This window comes from Hydractinia symbiolongicarpus, chromosome 11 (assembly GCF_029227915.1).
Source record: "Hydractinia symbiolongicarpus strain clone_291-10 chromosome 11, HSymV2.1, whole genome shotgun sequence".
Taxonomy (NCBI): Eukaryota; Metazoa; Cnidaria; class Hydrozoa; order Anthoathecata; family Hydractiniidae; genus Hydractinia; species Hydractinia symbiolongicarpus.
In genome coordinates this window covers 24,596,574-24,616,021 of record NC_079885.1, presented here as the reverse complement: position 1 = coordinate 24,616,021, position 19,448 = coordinate 24,596,574, and the positions used below count along the sequence as shown (strand labels likewise).

The following is a 19,448-nucleotide window of genomic DNA, read 5'->3' as shown; positions in this document are numbered from 1 at the left end:
GATAGAGAGAAGTTCAAGATAAAGGGTAGTCGAGATAGAGAGATTCCACTGTATGGCCAAAAGAACTTCGCCGTGTGTGTGTGTACACACACACGGCGAAGTTCTGTGTATTTAGCGTTCGGCAATATAACAATTTTAAAAGAAGCGGACGGCAAATTCAAGATGGAGGGAGGAGATGTTGCGCGTATGCCTGAATTTAATTTATATATTCACTTTTTTAGCCGTTAGTTAGCTAACAATCTTACTGATATTACTTGAAGCCTATTCTAATATAAGTCAAATATTATTATTAAATAAATTAACCTGTATAGCTAACATAGCGCATGTCGTGTGCAAGAAACACAACAAGCTATATAGCTCGAGCTAAGTAGCCTAGCTATAGCTCTAGCAAAGTTAGGATTACCTATTACCCCATTCTTAAGATTAGTTTTAAATACATTAAAAGATTGCGAGTTTCGAATTTGAACAGGAAGACTGTTCCAGAGAACTGGACCAGAAACCCTAAACATATTGCCACCAATAGTTTACAAGGTTAGACCCGTTATGATGAAGTGTAAGTAGGTCTGAAACAGTACCTAAATCAAAAATATTTTTCCTATTAATCAATCTATTACTGCGTGTGTTGTAGTTGTGAATAAAATAAGTTGGTGTAAACCATTCTAGAAAATTGAAATTGTTTGAGCTCTTGGTTGATACAGTTTTCAAGCTTGAGAAGACTATCAGATTCAAAATAGATGTTTGTGTCATCCGCAAAAAGAAAAAATAACAGTTTAGATGAAATGTTAAGCAGATCATTGATGTAAAGTAAGAAGAGAAGTGGGCCAAGTACAGACGCTTGGGGGACTCCGGTTGTAATTGTTTTGAGAGAAGAAGATTCATTTTCAAAAACTACATATTGGTGATGGTTTAAGGGGCCTTCGAAAAATTTTTTTGGGCTCTGTTAGCGAGATATCGTTGCTAAGGGGGGGAGGGGGTCTAAAGTTTGAAAAAAAAATTCGCTAAGGATTGAGAAATTTCAAAAATTTGTTTGTGGCCTGAAAATTCTTCATCGTTCGTGAGCATAATGCCCCTTGTCATCAATTCCGATAACTTTTATCTACAAAACACGCCCCTGAGCCTTCCAAGATATATCCGAATGTGTATATTTCACGGACGGAAATCTGCTAAAAGAGGGGGGGACAGCAAATTAACAGAAAAAAATAAAATTATACATATATAAAATTATATATTGTGATAATTATGAAAAAGTCATTTTTAAATCAAAAGGAAGTGAAATGTATATATATATGAAGTTTACACTAAGATATTATTTGGTTTACATATTGAACCTTGTGTATAATTATTTGGAGGGTACAATATATGTGTGTGTGTGTGTGCATGGTTTGGACTTATACTATACAAGAGAACTCAAATTTAGATAACCTAAAATTTGACCTTGGCATACTGTATTTGAATATCCGCAGCTTTGGGTCATTATTTATTTTATACAGCTTTTCCCAATTTTTGCTGACTAACTGATTTTGCTAATGATGCATGCATACTTTATAACAGACAAAAACCCGTCTTTATAAGACCAGATAGTGCAGGATTTTGAATTAGCACACACCTTAAAAACAATTGAATAGAGACGTAAGTTGCAACCGAAAAGCAGTAGTCATTGCCGGAGATTGTTTACATGGATAATTTTGAATATTTTGTTAACATTTTATTTTACTTCACATTTGCAGCAAAAAAAGTTGACAAAACAATGGAAAATATATAAATCCAATTCAGAAATACTATGTAATCGTGGAGGTACTTCCGCTGATCAGTATGGCTGCGACAAAAAGATCCTGGAAACTACGTAAGTATGATGTTGTTTGTTTCTATATTCGGCTTATGGTTTGAAATCTTTAAGTATCAGTTACAAAGAACTTTATTGGTTTAGGTCCTTTCTGTGTGTTTCCATGGAAAATTATTTTTAAAGATGCTATCAATCATAAATAGTACTTGCATGTGTCTTTATTCAAAATACTTTTATGTGCTTAAAAAAGGCATATTTGGAGACTTGTGACATATATATAAGCAGAGATACCCTTAAATTGTGAATGACAAAAGATATCATAAACTTTTTGATATTCTTATGCTTATGTCTATCGCTATGTTATTGTTCTGTGTAACTATTCATGCGAGTCCACGATAGATTACATTCAGACTGTACTGTATGCTTATGCTTATGTCATGCTTGCAATGGTAACATTAAAAACATAATCATAGTCATTCTTTTTCCACAAAATGATCAAAAACAAATCCTTAAATGATTCCAAATACATCCTTGTGTATTTATAAAAAATTTAACAGGTGTGGATTGATCAGAAAGAGATTATATAAAGAAATACTAAAAATTACATTTGTGATTAGCTAAATGGAACTTGACTAATGTTTTTCTTTTCTTATTACTATTTTTTTTATTACTAATAACAATGCCAAAACTCAAAAGTCCTCTCTTATCTTTTGCTAGATGTTATGTTTATGTTATGGGATGGAAGGTGTTATGCTTATGTCATTTCACATATTCATTATCCAGGATTTAAAGAAAGCTAAAACATGCAGAAAGTATGAAAACAGTTATGTGCTTTCGCATATTTACTTTTCTGATGTGAAGTCAGTATTATGTTTGTAGCATGCATCATATGTGCAACTACGTAGAAATAAAATGCTAAGCCTGCGTGTGGCTGCAAATATAACTGTTTCTGGAATTGTCAATTCACAAAGTTATTTAATATTGATGTATAATTTAATGTGAAAGTAAAATTAACTCAGAACCAGTGTGGAAAACTGATGTGTTTTTTCCAGTGGGTAGAGATGTATGCCCAGAATTGGTCCAATTGTTAAAACGTGGAATGAACCCATCAGCTCAAATATCTTGATGTCATCAAAATGTATTTTTGTAAATGTATATGTTTTCTTTCCATGTTTCATACAACTGTAGTAGTAACAAATGAATAAAAAATATATTTATATGTTATGTTTATATGTTTCACCCTATTATTCCTGCTGTAGGAATAACAAATTAGCTTTTTAAATTAAAAAAATATTGGCTTTCGGAGGGCAGGATTATTTTTCAGAGCATAGAAATTGCGTTTTACAGAGTTGTGATGTGTAAAAAACAAACCTGTGCAATGAAATATAAAACAAGTGGAAACTCTTTCAATCTTAACTTCTTTGTCTTCAATAGCCAAAATAATGTTTAAAGGAAAATTAGTTTAATTTTGGTCTTATGTTCCAAAAAATGTTCAGTTCACCAACATTAAAATCTTTTTTTCTAAACACCAGTCAATTGTTTTACAATTTTTTCTTCGTAACCACAATATGCTATGTTGTTAAATAAACAAGTTTCTGATCTTTTTTTAAAATAAATTTAAGAAAAAATCCATGTGTTATTTCTGTATGAATTGTTGCATAATTTTTACATTTTATTTTACAACCCATGTGGGTAATTTTAAAAGATTTTTTTAATTTAAAAACAAGGCAATCTTTATGCTTATGACTTGCATACCCACGGTTATATAAATAGTAACACCAAAAGCACTTGCAGGCTTCCTAAAGACTGAAATATACCTGATTTATAAAACTAGTTTTTAATTTTGATTTCTGTGATATTTTGTAGATATTTCTGGTATGTGAATTATCGCACTGAAAACAAAGCAGTGTGTGTGTGGATAGATACAACTGTACATCATTCCTGGTTAGGCTTATGTAAAACTGTGTTCTATCTTTAGAGGAATTTGTTGCACACAGTGATAATGTAACATGCCTTGCCATTGGGCCAACGTCTGGCCGAGTTATGGTCACTGGTGGAGAGGACAAGAAAGTAAATATGTGGGCTATTGGGAAACCTAATGTAATCTTAGTAAGTAGGTTTGTTTTGATATTGTGGTTTGGTTGCTTTGGATTTTAATAAAAGAGCTTTACTTGTAATCAATACAAATTTTCAACCTGTGTTTTGATATGATAGAGTTATCTGTTTTTTGCTATTTTAGAGTTTATCTGGTCACACTACGTCTGTTGAATGTGTTCAGTTTAATGGAAGTGAAGAGTTGGTTTGTGCGGGATCACAATCTGGAACTCTAAAAATTTGGGACTTAGAAGCTGCTAAAGGTATTTGACAGATCAAATATACCTCTGTTGAACTTTTATCTTAGGATACATTTTGCATTAACTTTTGGGAAAAAAAATTGAAAAAATATTTTCTGACTTTTAACTTTAAGATGTGACAATGTGAATTTTATTGGTTTTTAGTTTTGCATAGTTCCAAAAGTTTGAATTAGAAATGCAAACAATGTTTTAAGAACAAGAATAATAGAAGTATAAAAAACATGTGTTTACTTCATTGTAGTTGTGCGTACATTAACTGGGCACAAGGCCAACATTAAGAGTATAGATTTTCATCCATATGGAGAGTTTATTGCATCTGGGTCATTGGATACTACCGTTCGGGTAAGATATACTCTGGATCATTAGATATACCACAAGTCCTATATGTTCATATTTAAATTATCTGCACTCTGAAAACATAATTTCTTTGCAGTTTAAGTTTAATTTAAGAAGTTCATGGATGTATAGATTTTTTCTGTGAGTTTTTGTATGTAAATATTTAATATGTCTTGATTCAAAAAGTTTTTAAAAATGTGTATTTTTAGCTGTGGGATGTTCGTAGAAAAGGATGTATTGTTAGTTATAAGGTTAGTTAAAGTTTTAACTTACAGCTACATGGTTTGATAAAGTGATCAAAAAGCTACTTTATTATACTATTATTTTGTGAAACATTGTACTCATTAATATTGATTTTTTTTTAGGGTCACACAAATGCAGTAAATCATTTAAGGTTTAGTCCTGATGGCAGATGGGTGATATCTGCAGGGGAAGACGGGCTTGTGAAGGTATCTATATTATACCTGTTTTAGAATTTCTGATTTTTGAGCATTTTAAAATGTTAGTAAAATACATAGCACTACTGTGATAATTTTTAAGAAATACAAAGGAATGATGAAAAAATTAAAAAACCCTTACTTTTGTAATAAGTAAGGGATAAGTATATTTTTTATTATAATTTGATTCTGAGCTAACAGAGTAATAAAGTTCTACTGTTTGTAGAGTTGAGATTAAATTTAATGTGAACTCCTGTCAAGCTGTATAAATGTAACCTGCTGCTAAATCTACTTTAAAGTTCGCTATTGTTTTGTACTTTGCTATGCGTATTTATACCACTTATCCAATAACTTCAACTAATAAAAAACTCTGTAAATTTAGCTTTGGGACTTGAATGCTGGTAAGCTTCTGGCTGACTTCATATTACATACTGGGCCAGTGAACAATGTTGAGTTTCATCCTCGGGAGTTTCTTGTTGCAACTGGCTCATCTGATAGGTATTTTTACTTACTCAATATTACTTGATTCAGTCATGACTGCACATATTGACTAAAGTGATTTGAGTTAGACCTTTATTAGCTGTACAGTTTGTACAGAGTAGCTAAAATAAACCATATGAATTTACTCTCTGCAAATTTGAGATTTTTGTATTTACAAAAATTTACACATGAATCTACTCACCTAACTTGAAAATGAAAATATGTATAGGATAACATTTTGCAGTACAACAGAAAAACAAAATAATTAGTATCTGCATTGCAAACACCTCTAAAAAATTGACAATATTTCCCTTGTTAAAAAAAATGTTCTAAACATTTATATGTCTTAAAATTCCAGAAAACAGACCATGAACACACTTGGGATACTTTGTTATATTTTTTTTATATACCATAAGCAGTAATAAATAATGATGGTTTTCTGAAAAAAACAACAATTAAGATAACAATGAATTATTTTAATCCCTAGAACTGTCAAGTTTTGGGACTTAGAGACGTTTGGATTAATCTCTTCGACAGATGTTGAAGCTAGTGCTGTGAGGTATGAGTCATGTTTTGGTATCTTTTGTGGATTGTTTGATATGTGTAAGAGTTCTACCTTCTCAAGAAAGTTTGAAATGCAATATATTTTGTTGTATTCCAAAACGTTATGTTTAAAAACAATGTTATGCTTGAAGGGATCCTTGGCTGTAAGCATTCACCCAATCAGCACTCATCCCAGTGTTGCTCAAGATTATATTCTGAACCTTCTCAGGAACTTATATTGCAAAAGGGAAAATGATGGAGGGACTGTTTTTGCTATAACAGGGTAAAGAACAGTTGTAGCCTAGGTTTTTTAGCCAAAGTTGTGGGAAAGTTATTTTTTGAAAAAAGCATTTCTCCTGAATTGCTTTTTTGTTGTAAGTTCTTCACTCTATTTTTAAACTTTCACAGGAAATTATTTTGCAAATGCCAACTGTTTTTCCTGTCGGGTATTGATAGATTTTTATTTACGCTGAACCCAGATATGCTACAGTCTACCTGCACTTAATTGCTCAACTTGGCATTTAGCCCCTGTTCCCCAAGCTATAATAATACCTTATGTGTGCCTGTCTGTCACAAGAACCAAAATATATTTGGCAGAAATAGCAAATGTGACATATTTTTTAATGACTCCCGTGAATTTTCCATGGTCTAACTACTAGTTGACAATATTTTTTAGGACTGTAACCTTCCATCCAGAAGGTTTATGTTTGTTCAGTGGTGGCCACGATTCACTAAGGGTATAGTTTTTACTTTTTTTAACTTTTTCTGGGAACTTTACTGTTTACTTTTTAAACTGTTTTGTGTGAATTTTCTAACGATTATGTTTTTTTGTTTCTTCTAGTCCTATTCGTGGGAACCAAGTTACTGCTACGATGCTCAAACACTAGGCTGGGGAAATGTGTCAGACATGGCTTTTTCTTCAAATCAGTTGGTATGTACCATCTTTAAACACTTCGGATCAAATTATTTTATGATAAATGTAATTTTGATGATTGATGTCCATTTTTAGATTGGTGCTTCCTATCAAGCTACAAATGTTTCAGTTTGGGTTGCTTCGATGGATGTAAGTTTTAACTATTTGTGTTGTTCAAATTTCATTTGAAATGAGGCTTTGTAGAAGTGTTAAATAAACTTGATGCTTTCACTTCCTACAGTACTAATATTTTGATGTATTAAAAGTCCATCAGTCCAAAAATTATATTTATGTTTACAAAAAGTTACTCCTACTTTTTTTCCTTGCATACAAAACAAGTAATTGCCATATCATCCTAACTCATCCATTACTTTTTAAAAAGTTTGATGAAAAATCCATCGATAAACTAGAATATAGATGTTTCCACTGATATAGATGTTTTTATGGAAAATTATTATTTTTTATGTTTTAGGGTTTAGAAGAAGTGATAGAAAAGGCTGACAACGATTCTTACATAGGAGCAGTTGAAGTGGTATGTAATATAATCGTTCTTTTGTTTTGTTTTGTACAGAAAAATATAGATTGTTTACATTTTTATATTTCATTTTCTTATAGAATCATTCTGTTCAACCATCAGAACAACCTTCGTATAAAAAGCAAAGGTATTGATATTGTTGGATTGGTTCTGATTTTATTTAATTTTTCATAGCCAAACCACATTAGGTACTTTTTTAAGACAAATTTATAAATAGTAAACTGTGATTGGTTCTGTCATACTCAAATTTGGTTAGTTGTCATCATGCAAATATTTAAACCTGATTGGTTGAGTAAATACTCTTAGTAAACAACTGTCTATAGACAACTTAGTTGTCATAGAAAATTAAAACTAACATTAGAAATTAACATTAGAAATTTTGTTCTGTTTTTACTTTTTACTGTAAGAATGCTGCTTCTACTGATTTCAGCTACTAATCTCCTTTCTGTTTTTTTAGTCCTTCAAGGAAATCTTTCACAAGACCCAAAACTTCATCTTCGAAACCAAAGTAAGTTTTTTCTTTTAATTTGATATAAAGACGTGGCATTAGAGAAAAGTGAGAACTGGTAACCCAGGTGATCCCCCCAAACGGATTCCTAAAAGCCCAAGACATTGATGCCGTTAACTTTTATTTTTCATATGTTTTAATTTTTTAACTAGAAGGACAAACAAAAATCATTTTTGGCAGATTTTAAAACCGCAAATAAATTTAAAAAACACTCTGTACAATAAAAAGTTCCTCCGGTCTTGTCCCCAGAGTTTCTTTTTTGGTTTCGGATATGCGTGATATAGCGATAAATGAAGGTAAATATTCTTGTTCCATATGCGTTCAAATTTTCAATTCTTCGTTTTGGATGAACATTATGAAGAAGACCCGTCAATCCAAACTTGAGTGGTAAATTTACTGGCCAAATATATCTGAGCATATCTTTATTTTGCTACTGAAAATCTGCATCGCTGAAATATAAATACAGTTACTACTTTTGGAGACCTGCCTTAACAAACGGAATTTGATAAATTATAGTAGAAGAACTTGAACGCTGATTTCTTTCCCATTAAAATAATTAAAAAAACTGAAGATGCATTACATCGATTTATGGTATCAGGTCCTGGGTATCAGCTAGGGTATCGGGTCTCCCGTCCTCATATTTCATATTAGTGTATGTAAGTTTTGTAAACACTTTAACAATTCCCCAGACACTGATGTTCAAGTACTTGTTAAGCTTTTGAAAATGGTTTTTTTTTTGAAAATAATTTTCGTTTTTCGCAGAATACAGTAACAACATTGCAATTTAGGTCGTTTTATTTGAAAAACGGTTTGTTTCTGGGCTTTGTAATGTGAGATTAAAACTAAAAAAATTGACAGCAGACAGGAAAGAATGATTTCTAAGAAAATAATGAACATAACGTTGAGTTTGTTTCAATTTTTAGGAAGTCAGGAAAAGAAGATGAAGGTCTGTCGCAATTCAATAAAGCAGTGGAAGAGAAATTGAAAGACCCAACCGTCAACTATGAAAACGTGTTTCAACCGAAATCTGCACTGAGTAAGTATAACCATTTTGCGAAAAATAAAAACTTCTTTTTCTTTTAACACTTTCTGTGTTGCTAAAAAATCAAACCTTTACATGTATGACTTTACTACCCTTTAGCTGTTTGTGACTGTTTTTAAAAAGCCCCTTTTTCTTGGTCAAAAATTAATAAAATAATTTTTCGAAACTTGGGGCAATTGGGGTGACAGGGAAACAGTCCTAGATGGTTCATGTTTGTTTCGATGGTTGGTATTTTTTTGATAATCTTGTTGTCTGGAGTTATGGTGATCCAACTGTGAGGTCGTTTTTTGACACAAGATGTCCACAAAACGACGCCTATGGGCTGAGATGATAAGAAAAAAAATGGCTGAGATGAATTGTGCTCTTTAGTTGTAGCTAATTAATTGGATCGAACAACATTTAAACTCAGTAGAAGATACTAACTCTAATACTCTATTATAATATCCTGAATAGCTACAAATGTTTTGGATTGAAAGATTTTTCTTATGTTCTATGTGATGTTATCTATAAACTCTTGATGTGTAGATCGTTCTCCGTCAGCGCAAAGAAAGAATCCTGAACCTTTCTCAGTTCCAAAAGATGAAGAAAGACAAGGTAGACATGATTTGTAGAAATTGGCTGCATTTATTGCGACGTGTTATATTAATACTGAGTTTTTATTCCTGACTTGTTAACATTTCTTTTAAAACACCTCTCTTTTTTTCCTCTAGAAGTAAGCGTTTCATACCTCTCATTAATGATAGTTATGATAGTTAAACCCTATTCATATCTATGTAAGTTATAAAAATACAACGATGTTTCAAGTGTTATTTTATGTTTAGGTCCAAATCTTCGGCCCCCAACTCAAGTAAGTACACTTCTTAGATTCTGTATCTTTTTTTACCAGCAGGAAATTAGCATTCACCAGGACCCTCTTGCGATCGATTTTCTTTTTCTTAAACCTTACCATCCGTGAAAAAAGAAGTTAAAGTTGTCTAAGAATTTGTTTACTTTTTAAAAAAACTGGATAGGTTGTAAAGATTTTAGACTTAAAAGTGCTACTAATTATGCATGACATTATAAACTAGTTCTGAATGAGGTGTTTTATTTAACAGTTTTACTAAAGCATGGAAGGTTAAGATTTTGTGGGCATTCAGTTTTAAACATAAATTTTATTATTCACTTATTATAATTATGCTCAACCACTGCAGTTATTCGAACTAGTTGATGATGTCATAATTTCACATAATTAACGAAACTATTAAGACCTATCTCGAGAAGCAAAGATTTTTCAGAAAATTATTTTTCGTATAAGTCCGCGGGAGGTAAATGTTAAATTCCCATGGATGTTTTTTTTTTTGTATTTTCAATGTATGAGTTTGGTGATAACCTGTTAGAATAATAAAGCCACGTCTAATTTTTGCGATTCTTTAATATCGCATACTTCACAACTCGTTTTGAAAAAAAATCCAATTACAGATTTTGTCTAAGTGCGCACCTCGAACATAAAAACAAGAAATACATTTTCGCAAATAAGGAAAATTGAGAGTGTTTTCCGGGTCATCTTTTTACTAAAATGGCAAAAATTAATCATTACCAACTAGGGTACATTTTTGTATTTTTATGTTTTCATAATTCTTTTGTTATCAGCCTAACTCAGCTCCACCCAGCAGACCAAGTGTTGAACATATCCCTCCTCCTGTTGCAAAACCGGTTCCAGAACCAGTCCCTGTGGCAGCACCTGTTTATAAACCACCTCCAGTCGAGCAGGAACCATTCCAAGCACCACAACAACCAGCCGCCAGCCAAGCTTTCCCTGTACAGTATCAACAACCGTCACGAGCGGGAACGCCGTCATCACGAGGCTCTCAACCCGCATCGTCGCGCAGTTCGCAACCCATGCAGTCGCGACCACCCCAACAGTCACGTCAACAATCTCGTCAACCAGTACAAAGACATGCACCGTCTGAACCAGAAATCAATGACGGAATGAGAGGGATGAATTTGAATGACTTTTCTAAGGTGTGTGGATGCTTTAAAAATTAAAGACGCAAAACTTGACCACACTGAGTTTGTTGAAACCCTAAAGTCTGTTTCTTATAAAAACGCGGGTTTCAATTCAAACGAGTTCAGTAGCTAATGTATTTCGTAATTATATATAGGTGAAAGACAATAATCGTGCCCAGACTCCTAACGATGAAGAAAGCACGCTAACTATACTAGAGAGAAGTAAGAAGAATTTTATAGCAACTACGGAACTAAATTTTATTTGTACACATCTGAAAATGAAACTATACCATCCTTTTTTCGTTTACACTCTTTGAGTATCTAAGCTATTAATCGTCTTCGTTTTGTTTTTCTTTTTTTATGTTGTGAAGTGTGTTTTTCTTTACACCTGGCCATAAAAATATGTGTTTTTACAAATACCAGTATATTTTAGTTACAACTCAATGTTTGTTATTTATCCAAGATGTTGATTGAAAGATGATGGTTAAGTTGAACAAATTTCAGGCTAAAAAATTCCCTCTAAAAATGATGCTTTTAAAAAAACGCGGAGGGTTAGCCTCGTGAACTTTGATAACCGCTCTTTGTTTTGTATTTTAAGGTCACAGTTCAATATGTCAAATTATGGAAGCTAGACTGCAAAACTTATCTCTTGTTAGTAGACTGTGGACTGAAGGAGACATCAAGGTATGTGAGTTAAACTCATTTGATTCGTTTTGCACTGTTATACATAAAAACTATACGCCAGTATAATATTTGGATTTCAAATGTATAAATTCTTGCAATATTTAGAAACATTTAACATTAAATGAGTATGAGATTTCGCTGTTTATACGATGTCCCGGAATACTTAGGTTGTTCCATTCTGAAAAGCATCACACTATATAAAAAATATATATTTTACTCAATTTACAAAATCCCAAAAAATACTTTATGCGAAATTGTAAAAATAGTTTACGAAATTTTACGAATATTTAAACTTTTTTTTGGTTATTATGTCATCTGGTCATAAATATATAGGTGACGTGACATTAGTTTGTTGTTGAATGGTGCGAATAAAAGCATTTTGCAACTAAGGCTTCTTTTTTCTATCATTATTCCTAGTAGATGAAGAAAGTCCTAATTTTTATTAGTTAGATTCCTTTTACTAATTTTTTTAAACATAGAATATATTCCATACTTGCGGACTTTCTAAGTTGCAATAATAGGTTGATCTCTGTCCACGTTGTTTCCCCTTATTGGATATTTTTCTGACCGAACGTCCTATTTTGGGGATACTTCGCGGATTATTGTGTAGAATTGGTGAAATTTGTTTTCGACTTGCGTGAAGTGTTTTTAAAGAATGTGTGAAGTTCTCTTTGGAATAGAGGAAGAAATTTCTAACTTCGTGAAGAACCTTTTGCAGTTGCGTAGAGTATTTTTCGAGAAGTATTTTCCGAATTACGTGAGGTGTTTTTCGAATTATGTAAAGAATCTTTGGAATTACGTGAAGTATTTTTTCGAAGTACTGTCAACATTAACCTTTCGGGTCATCGTAGTTTTGGACTCAACTCACTTTTCTTATTGCAATTCAAATTTTTCTGTTCTTGTTTTTACAGGCTGCTGTGGAAACTGCTAGCTCGATGTCAGATCAGTCTGTATTTATCGACATCATGAATGTTCTAGTTTTAAAACAGTAAGCGACTACTTTTGTTGACGCCCCTCTTAACATCTCTGTCTTTCAACAAAATTAGTACCTGTGTCTCTCTAACCTTAACAGTTAGAAAAATTGTACCCACAATCTCAAAGTGCGACATATTTGCCTCCATTTGTATTAAATACTTTTTAGCTGGTAAAAAACAGTTTTTTTTCTTCTTAGAAGCCTTTGGACGCTTGATTTATGCGGAAGTGTTCTTTCTCAGTTGAAGTCTGTATTCTCTAGCAATTATGAAAGGTTAGTAACAAAAATGTAAATTTTTTTAGAGTTTGTTTAGTATCGCGTTTGAAATATGTGGACACACTTACCTGTTTTGTGTTTAGTTACATTGAAACTGGTAGTCAATCGTTAAAACTAATCCTAAAGAATTTTTCACAACTTATAAAAAGTACGTTGAGCACTCCACCGGGAGCTGGAGGTGTGGACTTGAGTAGAGAAGAAAGGTAAGATGTTCAACATCTGCTCAGAAGAGCCAAAACAATATTTCTCATTTCCTTCCAACTAACAGGAGAGGGGTGTGCTTTCTCTTATTGTTATTGGTGTGCAAATTTTTACTTCTCGCGAAAATCTAAAAAAACATAAATTGCTGAAAATGCAGTTTATATTGCATTCTGGGTAAAATACGTTCTTTACAAATTTTAATTTAGATACAAGAAATGCGAGAAATGTTATAGACACATAAAAGACATTCGATTCGTTATAAACGATCGCACCCACACGCCCGGGCGTATCGGCTCGCTATGTCGAGAACTATCTTTAGCACTTAATATATTTGATTAGAATGCATGATTCTGATTGATTGATTGCATAGTCACGTGTCATCGTCGTCATGACAATAATTTGGGATGAACTGGACCGCGAATATTTTGTTATTGATAAATTCGATCTAATTTAATATATACATATATTCTATTTTTATCACAATGTTTACAAGTTCTGTTACCATAGTAACTTACAGTGTTGAGCAAAGTACAATCGTTTTATAAAGGATGCAAATTTTGGCTACTAAAAACAGTTTCTGAGACTTTCCTCATTTTAAGTGTCGAAGTGTTATACGACATCAAATGTGATTAAAAGGGAAGTCTAATTTTAATTGGAGCTTAACTGGGCAAGCAACACGTAAATTTTGTCTTCCCAAGTTAAATGATGATTATAGAAAAGAAAAACCTAACAAACATGTCGTGATACGGGAAATGGTTTGTTAAAAACACAAATCGTTGCGTCATATTAACCTAGCCTCTCATTGAATATGTGTACAAAATTTTAGTCGATATTTGAAGTTTTTTTCGATAAATTTTCTCTAGGATAATTTTGGGTTTTTTAAAGCAAGTTGTTTGTAACTTTCTTACCACTACGACCACTGTAAAGCTTAGACAAGGAAGGTGGTCGTTGTAATTTTTATTGATTGTAAATACAGTAAATAATCTCCTTCGCAGAGCCTGTATGTGTATAAGCTGTGCAAAGAAGATATTTTCGTGTATTTAAGTTGTGTCTGCTGTTAGGATGACACAGTTGTATAATGTAAATGCTGTCTACAAAATTCTTTATTTATGGAATGAATTTTTAGTCTGATTATTTTCCTACACTTTTCATTCGCCATGTCAGGAAATCCTCCTCCTCCTATGTTTTTAAGCACCAGCAGAAGAAAGGTTTTCTGATTATCTGGCATGCTATACCAACGGCATCGAAAAGTTTTAACTTTTTTTGTGGACACAAACTTTTTTAGCAGGGTGTCCTTCAGACCCTTGAAATCAGACTAGACTTTCTTAAAAGCCTAAAATATTAATTATTCTTTACAGAAAAACCTTAAAAACCTTATGAATACTTTAAAAAACAAGTTGCACAAAAACCCGTAAAAACGTTGATATTATTAAAAATGGAGCAGCTACCCTGTTTAGGGTAAATAAATTTACAAATTTTCCAGGTATCATTTAGACTAGCACTAAGGAACTGACAATGTTTGCAGTCTAGAAAAATGTCTAGAAAACGTGAGTAAATAAATTTGTCATAATGCGTCGATATATTTTGGCGAAAAAGGTATAAATTGCGCCCTTATCTGATAAACACCCAGCACAGAGGGTCAAGTCTTAGCTAAACTCATGTTGCGCCATACTTGTCCGCCGTGACATAAATTTGTCTAATTTGCGTACTTATTCATGTTTGGAACTAAACAAGGGACTTTTTGTTGTTGTAAACATTTGCTTTTATTCCACTTTTCTTTACTATTCAAACAAGTCCGCACCTCGCATAATTTACGAAGTACGGTAAAGGACATTCAAAGCTGATTGTATGATATGTATGCAGTAGTCAATTTTGTTGCATGTATTGTAAATCCATTATCTCCACCAATAATCGTTTTGAGTATTATTGCAAGAATGTGAATTGGTGACGAATCTTTAAGTTTCAGTGCATCGTGCAGTAATTGCTAGCTATATCTATATCTTTGGCTTTTCTCCCTCTAAAACAAGAAATAGAAGCGTTGAAAACGTTTTTAACCCTTTGCGATCTAATCGCTTTTAAACATCAGGCTCATCACCAGTACTCTGGATGCTTTTCTCAGTTAAAAACCTACAATAGACTGGGGAGAAACTTGAATTCTGACCTTTATTTTTCGCTGTCCTATCTGCTCCTCTGTTCAACAACACTATAATGACTTCACCCTAAAATACGATTTTTAAAAGTAGTACCGAAATTTAAATAAAAATATTACGAACGTCCCCAGACCCTTTCTTCTCTTTTAGATATGCGAGCTCTGACCCCGCGCTAGTCACATCATAAAACGCAAAAAAGCCCTGGGGTCAGATTAACATTATTACAGAACTAAATCTCTCGCACCTGTTCATTTTCACAAGCAACGTGTAGCGGAGTTTCCCAGAGAGTGTTTTTCGCGTTTACGCATGCGCCGTTATCAATCAACAACATGGCTGCTTCCTTACTTCCGTGTTCAGCGGCGTAAAACAATGCCGTTCCCTAGAAAACATATCACGGCTTAAATACTTGTGTTTCTCTGTGCGTTTCGTAGTCATCTCATATAATATTCTAGTACCTTTAAAACTTGGTCTCGAACATTAACCTTTAAGTTCGTTTCTTTTATCAGATATTCCAGACACTAAAGAAAGAAAGAAAGCAGGATTGTAGTGGCAAGCTACAAATAAGAGAGGTGTCTTTGTTTATTTGGCTACCTTGACGGAATTGTGCTGTGCTGTATGATGGAGAAGACACTTCTCCATAATCCAGAACTTGAAATCAAATGATTTATCTCCAACAATCTCTTGCACCTAGAAAAATATTATTACTATTATTACTACTATTACTCTAGTGCAAAGTAAAAAACGGATCCATCAATGTAGAAAAAAACTCGAGAATTTATCCGTAGGGAGCGATCTTTCGGTGTTCTAAAGAATTTTTTTACTTTGAAAACTCTGAGATAAAAGAAAATTTTTCTTACGTAAACACCCCGGAAAAAAGTATCAATGGATATGCTCTCTTACAAAACCAACCGAGAATTCTTTTTGAAGTGGGGAAAAAGTACAGTTAGAACTAGAACAGTTTGAAGCACACAAACAGAGGTTTTACTAACCTTCTCGATATCATCAACTCTACAGGCTTCCCATAAATTCATTTGATTCTCTTCGTTAATAGCTTCCTTTGGAGAAACAAAAATGATCTTGTCAAAATGTATAACACTCGCATGTCACAAGTAGATTTTTAAGATAATATATCGCAAGAAAATATATAGCTGGCAAATAACACAGTACTACTAAAATTCAACCTCGTTTCAAAGGGCTCTTTGCCTGTTATATCTAGATGGTGGCGGGATGCTTTTCCAAATAAAAATAGACAAGATCCTAGGATTTAATTTGGCCAAATTTAACATTAAACGTGACGACAAAAATAATTAAATACCCTGGTTTCATCACTTTGCATTATCGAATCAATATCAGAATCGCTCTCAGTTTCAACTTCTTCAAGCAGCGGTTCTGTACTTAGCTGTTGTGTATTTTCCGGAACACCATCTACCGACTCACTGCTTCGTAACCGCAGCTTTGATTTTCTTTTCAAGTAGACTGGAGAAAGCTGAAAGATATAAATCAATATTATAGCCAAATCGAAAAAAAACTGAAGAGAAAGGGTTTGGTGACTAGATTGGAACTACGACACGCGATTGGAAGTTAATATTTAATTAAATATGTTTACTACCACTTCTGGTTGACCAACCAGTCGGATTCTCCCTTCTACCTAGATATAAAAAAAACATGTCAAAATTTAATGTGCTAAAAATAGGTACGGGTTTATTTATTTATCTTTCGCTATATAGCGCTATAAACGTACTGTCGGTGCCAGCTTGCTTCGATGTTGTTCCATAAAAGCTTGAACTTCATCACGTTTACTAGAAACAAAACAACACAACAACATTAATTTCCTTTCAAGAAAACATTTTATTGTTTCTCTATAATATTATTTTGTTCAAAATTGTTAAACACAAACGAAACAGCTCTGGCTAAAACGCTTAAAGACTGGGGACCGCTTGATTTTTTGACTGGGTAACCATTCTCGTACTCAGAGCTCTAAGGTTTATCTTAAAGAACTCTGGGGTACAGAATGCTGGCTAACATCTAGTTTCAAAAAATATCGAACGTATATTCTTAGTTCTGCGCATGCGTATAAAAGTTAAATCTTACACCGTTAAGCTTTGTCTGTGGCCTGAAATACTTTTTCGACGGCCTGTATAAATGCGAATCGATTCGAAGTGGTTTTCAATAATGGCTATTAATATAGGTCCATTTTCAGCATCCACCTACGAAATAAAAAACTACTGTTCCTTTGGTTGTCATTCACAATATTAAAAAAAACAAGAAACATGAAAAGAATTTTAACCAACCTCGATCCCAGGGCCTGTAGCGTACGCTACAGGCCCTGGGATCGGAGTTGAATTTTATTTGCTTAGGTTTATCTTCACGCAGAAGCCGCAAGCTCGTTCCAGAGCAATTTTTTTTGACAAATTCCTAATAACGACATTAGGCAAGAGTCTGGGAACGAGGATGCAACATTATTAGAATAAGCGTTATTTTCATCCATCAACGACATGTTATCCGCTTCCAAATTTCATCATAAAGAGTCCTGGGAACGAGTTTGCCTGTTTTGGAATGCATTTTTACTTACCAATACTTTACATGACGTCAACATATCAAAGCCATCTTTACCACGTGACAAATATTCTTTGGTTACTACTGTATATTCCTAAAACAAAACTTCTGTAAAAATATTTTTTGCGAAAGGTATATTTATTTGATTTTTATAGTTCTGGTCGGCATTTTATTACTTTATGTATAATAATTACACCTGATGAGACTAGTAGAATAATTTCAGGAATTTTGATACGCTGGCGGATTTTCCGCTGAGCAAAATATCATGGATTTCTATTTTTAGCAACCCGATATGTGTCAGGAGGGATTTGTATCTTATATTCTTTGTGCCGCAAGAATATTTCGCGTAATGGAGAATGGACCTGAATGTAATACGCCGGGTTATACTAATAGATTCCTAAGTAAAAAATGCTGACCGTGAATTTGTGTTAAAACATCTCTATGAAATTCAATACTGACATACAACACTAAATTGTTACAACAGAGTGTCGTGTACCTGTTCGAGTGAAATTGGAATACGATCGTACACCATCACTGTGTCTTTTAACACTCTTTCCCCTGGTGGTTTTTCTGGATCGAATACAAAAGAAAGACCGGAGACCTGTGAAAAATATGAAACTGTTTGATTTTGCATTTAGGGGGTAACTTAAAAATCGGAAAGTGTATGCAAAACCTCAATCCGATGTTAAGGAGGAAGGAACTTTAAATATCGTGAGCACAAAGCATTTAGAGCTGGTTTGTCGCCCACACACATACATTTTTTTTTATTTTTGGGTTTGAAGTGGGAAGGAAGGGATAAAATGAAACCGTCGGACGTTTATCATACACTTTTTGATTTCTGACTTACTCACAATTCGAACAGAAATAAAAGGTCCACGTGAAAATAAAAGAAAAAAACAAACTTGTAGGAATCTTCCTTCAAATTTTGGATATTGACAAACTGAATTTTCCAAAACTTCAAGTATTGTTTTTCCTACAAAAAAGTTAAACATCTTTCATGAACTCTTAACATCCTCCCTCTCCGTTTGTCGAATGACCAGAGGTCTAGGGACGAGTACGAATCTAACCCTCGTTCTGACATTGGCTGTTCGGTAATTCCAGTGGAAAAATACAAGGAATTTTGAGCTTTAAATTATATTAGCAACGAAATATGCTTTATGTTAAGCCTTGTGACCAATAGGTGATACTTGGTTGCATTGACAATTCTGATATGCACGCACATGTGAGGAAGATGAAAGCCGGACCGCATAGGAAGATGTGGCCAATGACAGTAAATATTCGCTTGTGCTCCCTCCTTCCAATAATGCTCTTTTCGAGCAACCCCCTGCCTGCACACCCATTTCTGACAAATAACCCCATGTGGGCTTTACCTGAGAATACAATATTTATTTTGGAAAAATAAAACACTTCATTCTTCCGCTTTTTTCAAAATGGCGGAAAAGGAAGGTGCAGCATGTTTATTGCTGGCATTGATAATAAATGACAATGAAAAAAGAAAGCAAAGCCCTTTCAGAAAATGGATTCAAAGAAGGAAAGAGGAAGAAGGTCAATCATTTTCTCCACTAATTCATCATTCCATTTAAATTTTTGTTTACCAGCAGTGGTAGATGCAGGATCACCTGAAGCAGTGACTTCCGCCATTTTCAAAATGAATATATCTCTATGTTTTGATCTTATTTTCATGGAAGTCG

At 33.4% G+C, this 19,448-nt stretch overlaps 2 protein-coding genes across 5 annotated transcripts in view; one reads left to right on the top strand and one right to left on the bottom strand.

Moving 5' to 3' along the window:
* Positions 1-1,687: 1,687 nt before the first annotated feature.
* Positions 1,688-14,170, top strand: LOC130614862 (katanin p80 WD40 repeat-containing subunit B1-like). Its single transcript, XM_057436326.1, has 24 exons — positions 1,688-1,843; positions 3,762-3,892; positions 4,023-4,140; positions 4,379-4,479; positions 4,683-4,724; positions 4,839-4,922; positions 5,293-5,408; positions 5,878-5,949; positions 6,610-6,670; positions 6,775-6,864; positions 6,943-6,996; positions 7,319-7,378; positions 7,462-7,508; positions 7,839-7,889; positions 8,813-8,925; positions 9,457-9,525; positions 9,753-9,778; positions 10,561-10,932; positions 11,073-11,139; positions 11,516-11,601; positions 12,513-12,589; positions 12,773-12,847; positions 12,934-13,053; positions 13,258-14,170. Exons 1-24 carry the CDS (start codon positions 1,813-1,815, stop codon positions 13,388-13,390), a joined length of 2,196 nt encoding a protein of 731 aa, XP_057292309.1. The 5' UTR covers positions 1,688-1,812; the 3' UTR covers positions 13,391-14,170.
* The window catches only part of LOC130614861 (snake venom 5'-nucleotidase-like), a 21,015-nt gene continuing 15,067 nt past the window's right edge, over positions 13,501-19,448 (bottom strand). For all 4 annotated transcript variants that reach the window (XM_057436325.1, XM_057436323.1, XM_057436324.1 and 1 more), the window contains 13 exons: positions 18,660-18,730; positions 18,254-18,358; positions 17,774-17,851; positions 17,293-17,408; positions 16,943-17,000; positions 16,811-16,849; positions 16,517-16,687; positions 16,191-16,256; positions 15,793-15,888; positions 15,657-15,719; positions 15,446-15,580; positions 15,213-15,270; positions 13,501-15,068 (listed from right to left, as the gene is read on the bottom strand). In XM_057436325.1, coding sequence (XP_057292308.1) covers positions 15,046-15,068; positions 15,213-15,270; positions 15,446-15,580; positions 15,657-15,719; positions 15,793-15,888; positions 16,191-16,256; positions 16,517-16,687; positions 16,811-16,849; positions 16,943-17,000; positions 17,293-17,408; positions 17,774-17,851; positions 18,254-18,358; positions 18,660-18,730 — 1,079 coding nt within the window. In that variant the 3' untranslated portion in view covers positions 13,501-15,045. The remainder of the gene's footprint in view (positions 15,069-15,212; positions 15,271-15,445; positions 15,581-15,656; positions 15,720-15,792; positions 15,889-16,190; positions 16,257-16,516; positions 16,688-16,810; positions 16,850-16,942; positions 17,001-17,292; positions 17,409-17,773; positions 17,852-18,253; positions 18,359-18,659; positions 18,731-19,448) is intronic.

What these genes read in the sequence shown, in the direction of transcription:
- LOC130614862 (XM_057436326.1), top strand. Translation starts at nt 1,813, where the DNA reads ATGGCTGCGACAAAAAGATCCTGGAAACTAC. An exon ending in AAAAAGATCCTGGAAACTAC is followed by an intron (nt 1,844 to 3,761) that starts GTAAGTATGATG and finishes TTCTATCTTTAG; the next exon opens with AGGAATTTGTTGCACACAGT. An exon ending in GATGTATTGTTAGTTATAAG is followed by an intron (nt 4,725 to 4,838) that starts GTTAGTTAAAGT and finishes ATTTTTTTTTAG; the next exon opens with GGTCACACAAATGCAGTAAA.